Genomic DNA, 7401 nt, shown 5'->3' with positions numbered 1-7401 from the left:
AAATGATCTGTTTTCTTTTTTATGTTCATTGTTCATCTTAAGTTAGAGGCAACTACCACTACCGGCAGCTTCTGAGATACGGTAGACCTTCAGCTTCCCTTGTTTTATCCAGAGCAGGTGATTAAATTAAATAACTTATTCACTTAACGTTTGTGCTGCCTGTGCACACTTCAGCCAAGCAGCAAATGAGAATTTGATGTGGGGTTTAAAGATAAAATTTGGGTTTCCTTTAATTTTCGGAGTTATCACTGACCACAGTGCCTGGGAATGAACAGTTGGAGGGAGACGCTCATCTTCACCCTATGGCCGCTCCCTTTCTGATGAGGTCTGACAGGTGAGGTGCTGCTGTGACAGAGTAGGTCGCTCAAGCCTGCCTAGTGTTTTCTGTAATGCCATTTGCTATTTCCCATAAGCCTGGAGATTGTGATGTTTCTGTAGGTATTTATGTAAGCCTTCCCAGGCTTGTTTCCTAGAGCAGCTGGTTCTTCTCCTGTCCCTTTTCCCTCTGCAGGAGCTGGGGGCTTTCCAGGGATGCTTTGCATCACCCTCCCTTGCAGACTGATTTGTTTAATTCTCTCCAGTTCTCCATCACAGTGGGAGTAGAGGAAGCCCATGGAGAAACATTTCTGTTTCACTTTGCCCTAACTCTGCCAAGGCTGTGGTCCTGCTGGTGGTGAACCGTGAGTGACCTTTCTCTTGGTGCTTCCACTCCGGAAGAAATTGTATTTCCTGCAGGAAAACAATGGGCACACTGAAGTTCAGCGATGGGGCTGCTGTTTTCTGTTGCAGTTTCCCCTTTCCCATGGGGTCCTGTGCTGGGTGCAGCAGTCCAGGGGTGTCCAGGAGGCTGCCCTCTCGCTGCAACTTTTCTCTTGGTTTGTGCTTGAAAATTTGAGGGTTGTTAAAAGAAAAAGATGGTTTGGAGGGAAGAGGAGGTGGGAGGAATGGAGGAAGCTCACTGGGTGTAAACATATAGGGATTCCTGGTCCTGTCCTACAGCTGCAGGAATTGCAGCTGCATGTGTGGACACTGCTCCAAGTGGCTGAATCTCTTTCAGTTTAATCCACCTGTGCCATCGAGCTGGATTGGAGCTTCATGAAGAGCTGATGAGACCAGCAGCTCCTGGCAGCTCAGTCCCTATGCCTTTACTGTGCTGATATTAAAAAATAAATTTAAAAAAAACCTCAAAGCACACATCCAGTCCTTACTGGGAGGGCTGGGTGGGGCATGATGCTGCTTGAGTGGCTGGTGTGTGGCTGCTTTCCAGGGAGGACAGGGTGGGCAAAATGCATCTGGGTGGCGCAGGGGCTCTCCCATCCCACGGTGCCCTGACAGCAAGCACCTTTGTTGCTGGGTAAGTGGGTTATGCTGGCTTGGCTTCGGTCAGCCAAAGTGATGGGCTGGGGATGATTTTCTCTCCCAGCTTCTCCTGGGCTGCAGGGAGGAAGCTGGTTTTGACCCTTGAGGTATCACCTTGTTTGGTGGCACCACATGAAGGAATCTCATCAGAAACTCTCCCAGGAGTCTCCAGATCACCTGAGAGTGGAGTATTGCCACAGGTGAGGATGCTTGAGTTTTACAGCCTCAGGACTTCCCAGCCCTGGGGTGAATCTCTGCTGGCTTCTGTGTCTCCAAGCATCAGATGAGTGTTTCTGGTGCGGGCTGGGCTCATAGCAGGGTTTTGGGGATGAGGAGCGGGTTTGTAATCATCAGCTGGTCTCAGCCCTTCATGTGACCTTGAGCAACGCCATGGGAATTTTGCCCTGCTGTGGAGCTTCTGCCATCTGCTCCAGTTCACTTGCATGAGGAGTGCTTCTCTCTTTTCCTTCTTGATTTTTGTACTTCAAACTTCCTTGAAAATGGAGGAAATGAAACCACAGGGCTTTTTCATGAGTGACATGGGAGAGCCCAATCTCCTTCCACAAAAGAAATGAAATTTAGTGTAAAGGCAGAAGAAATATCTCCCCAGTCATTTGTGCTGGCTGCAGGAGTTTGGGGGCCACTTGGGCTCGTAGGTGGGGGTGACCCAGGCTGTGATGTCCCTTGGTGGGGTGCTTGGTATGCTGCAATAACATGGTTCATCTCCCAACTTCTGCAGAAGGTCACATTGGTGCCAGTGCCTGGGATGGGGCGCATGGACATTGCAGGGCGGTACCTGCTGATCCCACCGGACAGGGTCCTGTTGCAGGGCTGAATCCTTTCTCCATATCTTTGAACTCTTTCCCAGCTAGGTAAATCCAGGCAACCCATTTTCCCCCTCAGTGGCTGGATTTGCTGGGGATTTGGGAGTGCATGAGGACCCTGGGAGAGGGGAAACATGGGGTGGGAAGGGAGATGGAAAGCAGGGGTAGAAGAGGGTGAGGAGGAAGGAGGCCTCCCTGATCATATTGCCTTGGAAATGTGGATTTTTGTCTCTCTTTCTGCCTTGGTGGTTGTGGGAAAAAACATTTATGCTGACTTTCACATAGGGATTGGCAGTTGGGATGTCCCTGTATCCGGATGGGTCTGACTTGCACCCTGGGTGCTAGGTTTACCAAAATCCCGAGCAGCTGCAGGAGACCCAAAGATCTGTGGGCGGTGGGATCTGAGCATCCCGGATCTCACCTAGACAATGTGAGGGGCTGGGTGTTGGTGTCCCAAAGCAGGGACTCAACATCTGGGAACATGTTCAACCTCAGTTTGGGATGCAAAGGGAAATAAAAGCACCTTTTTCTTCCCCTGTGGGAAGCTGCATCCCTTGACTCCTGTCGAAGCCCCTGTGCTGGGTGGTGGAGGCAAGCGGGGGACTAGAGGGCCACAATGGGACTAGGTGCCATGAAGGGGACCACTGTCCAGCTGGTGGCTTTTCTTCAGCCCCTGCTGGGTTGGTGGCATGGCTCCACAGGCAAGAAGCCCCCTGGGTCACTAGCTCTGATGCCTGAAACCCTTGCCAGGGTTTTTGCTGCTGGAGCTGTGCAGAGCAGTCATGGTGCAAGGGTGGTCCCCAGTGCTGGCTTGTCTCTGGGAGCAGTGGGAAAGCCAGGAGCTGTGTGACCCTTGGTGGGGGCTGGTTCCCCCCCGCATCGCCCTCCCTGCCTGCCTGGCCCCAGCAGTTCCTCCTTGCTGGGGAGCTCTTTGTGAGTGCATGACCCGGGTTGTAAGTGCTGAGATCAGTAAGCGAAGTGCCTGGCCGCGCTCTCTGCCTCCATGTGACTGCAGTTTCCGTTAGCTCCTTCCGCAAAGGCTATATTAGTGCTAAGTGAGAAAGCGGGTGGGAGAGAAAACCATCAGGTTGCACCTATCCTTGGCCACAAGAGCCCCCTGTGCGCAGCCAGAGGGGCCACCGGCTGCAGGATGAGTTGTGGCAAACCCCGCACGCTGCTCCACGTGGTGAGTAACTGCCCCCTGATACCTTTGTCGGGGGGAAAGCCCTGCTGGGGGTTTTTGGGGAGCCCCCCTTGCCAGCCTGAATATCTGTGGTGTCTGTGTGTCGCTAATGCCCATGCTCACAAGACACACATTTGCGTGGGCCGGTGCCGGGGCTGGCGTACGCCATGGGGAGCACCCCAGACGCTCCCAGACCTCTTGCATGTGGGCTCCTCTGCGGGGCTGTGGGCAGGGGTTTCCTGCCGGTCCTGCTGCCCGCTGTCTCGGCTGGGCAGGTGCCATCCCCGCAGCCCCAGGGAGAGGTGCGGGAGGATGGAGGTACTTCTGATGTTGGGGGAGGCCAACACGGGGTGGTAAAGAAAGGCTGAGCTGGTTGAAGGAAAGTGCGAGCTTCTGTGGAGGGGTTCAGGGGCCAAAGGCGAGCCGGAGCCAAAGGCCCTGTTTTTTGGGTACAGTGAGGACACAGCAGGGTCCCTCTCCTGCCACTGTGCCTCGGTGCAAGGCGCTGCTGGAGACCGAGGGCTTGGGAGGGCACAAGCTGCTCCAGCCTGGGGAAGGGGGGCTTCCTCTCCATCCCCACCAGATTAATAAATGCTGCTTTGATGAGACACCAGCTTAAGGCTTTTGGCTGTCCTAAGGAAGGGGACAACCCAGGACATGTCCCCTGCTCCCTCTGTGCTGCAAGGCTCCAGCTACCCGGGCTGCCAAAAATAACCCCCCTGTTTCTTGTTCAAGCACTGGCAGTTATGAAAACGCCGCTTGCCAAGACTTTGCTGAGACCTCGCTGCTCATTTGCCTGAGGTTCAGCTTTTCCCCAGATGCAAATGCCGTCAGCTCCAGTTCCACCAAGTTAGTAACGGGGCACCTTGCGCTGGAGAGCCTCTGCTTCCCCCGGAGGACCTCCGGTGGGGATGGGTGCTGGAGGGGACTTGGTGGCGGCTGGGTTGGTGTCCACCAGGGGAGTGTTTGGTGCTGGAGACAGGGGATGCAAGCCCTGGCGGGGGGGAAGCCTCTGCTCGAAGGTTGCAGTTCAGTGGCATTCGCGAGCAGCTGTGCAGCGACAACGGTGGCTTTCCCACGTGCACTGCCCCGTGCAGGGACTGAGCTGCTGCCTCCCTGTCCCTTCTTTTCTCCTGCTCTCCGCACTCCTCTTGGTAGACCCCCACGAGAGCTCCTGCTGGGGCAGGTGGGCTTGGTGACAGGGCTCTTTGCTGTTTCTCCATGGGCAGCTTGTGGTAGCCTAGGTCTCATGGGCATGGTGGCCACCACTATGGCATGTTGGGAGTCCATTGCCTCTGGGTGCTCCTGGGGGCAATGACAGGAGCTACGCACCTGCCTCCAGGCAGCAGCCATGGGCAGGAGGCCAGCCATGCACAAGGATCACTACTGCCATGATGGGCTCCCTGGGAAAACCTGGGCCTATTGGGATGAGCGGTCTGCAGCTTTTGACCTTCTCACCTCTGTCTCCATCTCCACAGGAGTACCGCCGCTGAAATGGAGGCCCCGCTCCCTGGTCTCTCCCTGCTTCTGGTCCTCCTGGCAGTGGGATGGGGAAGCGGGGCGGTCACAGCCTGGGCAGCATCTCCCGCTGGCTGTGAGCTCGTAAGTCCTCTCTTGCAAACCCTCAACCTTCTGACTGCTTGGTCCTGCCCTGCAAAGCCCAAGTGCCTCAGCAACTCTAGACCTTCCCCCTCCCAGCTACTGGGCTTAGCTAAAGAGTGGACTGAGGTGCCGAGGCTCTAACCATAGAGCCACCTCCTCCATCCTAATTGTGCTTACCAAACTTCTCCCTCCTCATCTGCCCCCATCTCCCGCCTCTCAGAGCAGCGTTACATATCCACTTCTTGCTTTAGGTGCAGAGCACCACGGACTGCACTGGGAGATGGCTGAGCTCCGTCCCAGGAAATCTTCAAGGTGATACTGAGGAGCTGTTGCTTGATGACAACACTATCCAGGTTCTGGGCAATGCCTCTCTGCTCTTGTACCACCAGCTGTGGCATCTCAGCTTGACCAAGAACCGGCTGGAGCTCATCGAGCCTGGCGCCTTCCTCAGCAGCCAAGGCCTCCATGTGCTTTCCTTGGCAGACAATCTCCTCTTCACCAACTACTCACTGACAGCGGCTGCTCTTTCTGTTCTGCCAGCCTTGAGGACGCTGGATCTAGCTGGAAACCGTCTCACTGAGGACATGGTATCGGTTTTGGTCTGGAACCTGTCTTCCTTGGAGTCCTTGTCTGTGGCCAGGAACATCATCATGAGGCTGGACTCATCCATCTTCACGAACCTGACACAGCTGTTGGAGCTGAACCTGGAGAAGAACTACATCTTTGAGATTGACCAAGCTTTTGAAGGGCTACAGAGTCTGCAGAGGCTCAGTGTGGCTTACAACTACCTCCCGTGCATAGTGGAGTTTGGCCTGACCCAGCTCAGGGTGCTCAATGTCAGCAACAATGTCATCGAGTGGTTTCTGGCCGTGGAAAGTGATGACCTCTTTGAGCTGGAGGTGTTGGACCTGTCCCACAACCGCCTCCTCTTCTTCCCTGTGTTGCCCCGGCAGAGCAAGCTGCACTCCTTGCTGCTGAAGGACAACGAGATGAGCTTCTACCAGCGCCTCCCCAATGGCACATCCCTGGCAGATGTCACAGTGCAGTTCCTGCTCATTGATGGCAACTCCACCAATGTCACAACAGTCAGCCTCTGGGATGAGATCTGCCACAGCAACCTCTCCTCCTTGCACATCCTGGACATGAGCCAGAACCAGGTCTGGTACCTGCCGGAGGGCTTCCTGGCCCAGATGCCCTCCCTGACCCACCTGAAGCTCAATCAGAACTGCCTGGAGACATTTCACCTGTCGGAGGGGGACCCCTTAGGCATGCTGACGGAGTTGGACCTCAGCCAGAACCAGCTGGCAGAGCTGGGGGCAGAGGTGGGCACTGGGGACGTCCTGCCCAACCTGCGGCTCTTCAACCTCAGCACCAACAGGCTGCGGGCACTCCCTTCTGGGGTTTTCACCTACACCAGGAAGATCACTACCGTGGACATCAGCCGCAACCGCATCGACCTCTGTCCCCAGCCAGCTGTTGCAGGTGAGGTGGAGAGTCCCCCCTGTGTGGACATCAGGGGTATCAAGACCTTGACTCATCTCTCTTTGGCTGGCTGTGGTCTGCAGGGACTGGGTGGCCACCCCTTCCAGGGAACATCACTGATGCATTTGGACCTCTCCGATAACCATCAGGCACTGTCCGGGGACCTGGAGTGGCTGCAGGACCTTGCTCTGACACTGCAGGTGTTGTCTCTGAGGAACACCAGCCTCTCCTCCACCGCTATGGACTTCTCTGCCTTTAACAGCCTAGTGCGCTTGGACCTGTCGGGGAACTCCTTGACTGTCTTCCCCACCTCGCTGGGCATCCTGAAACTGCACAGCCTGGACCTGCGGGACAACTGCCTCCTGGCTCTCCCACCAGACGTCGCATGGACACCGCTCGGGAAGAGCCTGCAGGAGGTCTACCTCAGCCAAAATCCCTACAACTGCTGCACACTGGGCTGGTGGGATGCCCTGCAGCAGGTCAAGGGGTTGCACATCCCCGATGGGCAGGAGGTGACCTGCAGCTACGCCTCCCGCACGCTGAGCCCCAGAGCACTGCCCGAGTCCATCCTGTGGAGCTGCCGCTGGCAAACAGCCGACTTGGCGCTCCTCTACCTGGTGCTGGCTCTGCCCACCTGCCTGACGCTTCTGGTGGCCTTCGCTGTTGTATTCCTCATGCTCAAGCAAAAGCTGCTAAAAATGGTGAAAAGCCAGTGTGGGGTGTCCAGCCCTTACTGATGGCTGAGGACGAGGAGGAGGAAGGGCTTGGGAATGGTGAATGTGAGTGGGTTGTCAGGATTACAGGTGATAACCCCTCTGAGGTGGGCGAGATGGAGACTTGCTGGATTGGAAGACTAGGGGGTGCTGGGAGAGCTGCTGTACCGGCTACAGATGCCCTAAGGGTACCCAAAGGGTGCAGGGCTGTGGCCAGTGGTGGAGCCTGGGGCTGTGC

The 7401-nt window shown here is 56.0% G+C and overlaps 1 protein-coding gene across 1 annotated transcript; it reads left to right on the top strand.

Annotated features, from left to right (window-relative positions):
* Positions 1-2799: 2799 nt before the first annotated feature.
* On the top strand, positions 2800-7187 carry NRROS (negative regulator of reactive oxygen species). Its single transcript, XM_009478142.2, has 3 exons — positions 2800-2900; positions 4845-4968; positions 5220-7187. Exons 1-3 carry the CDS (start codon positions 2800-2802, stop codon positions 7185-7187), a joined length of 2193 nt encoding a protein of 730 aa, XP_009476417.2.
* Positions 7188-7401: the final 214 nt, after the last annotated feature.

This window comes from Pelecanus crispus, chromosome 9, assembly GCF_030463565.1.
Source record: "Pelecanus crispus isolate bPelCri1 chromosome 9, bPelCri1.pri, whole genome shotgun sequence".
Classification (NCBI taxonomy): Eukaryota; Metazoa; Chordata; class Aves; order Pelecaniformes; family Pelecanidae; genus Pelecanus; species Pelecanus crispus.
The sequence above is the reverse complement of the archived record's forward strand: the minus strand, read 5'-3'. Positions and strand labels throughout refer to the sequence as shown.

Excerpts from the sequence above, each read along its gene's own strand:
- NRROS (XM_009478142.2), top strand. The coding sequence starts at position 2,800 with ATGGGACTAGGTGCCATGAAGGGGACCACTGTCCAGCTGGTGGCTTTT. Across the intron at positions 2,901-4,844 it reads ACAGGCAAGAAGCCCCCTGG|GAGTACCGCCGCTGAAATGG; the intron begins GTCACTAGCTCT and ends CCATCTCCACAG. Across the intron at positions 4,969-5,219 it reads CTCCCGCTGGCTGTGAGCTC|GTGCAGAGCACCACGGACTG; the intron begins GTAAGTCCTCTC and ends TTCTTGCTTTAG.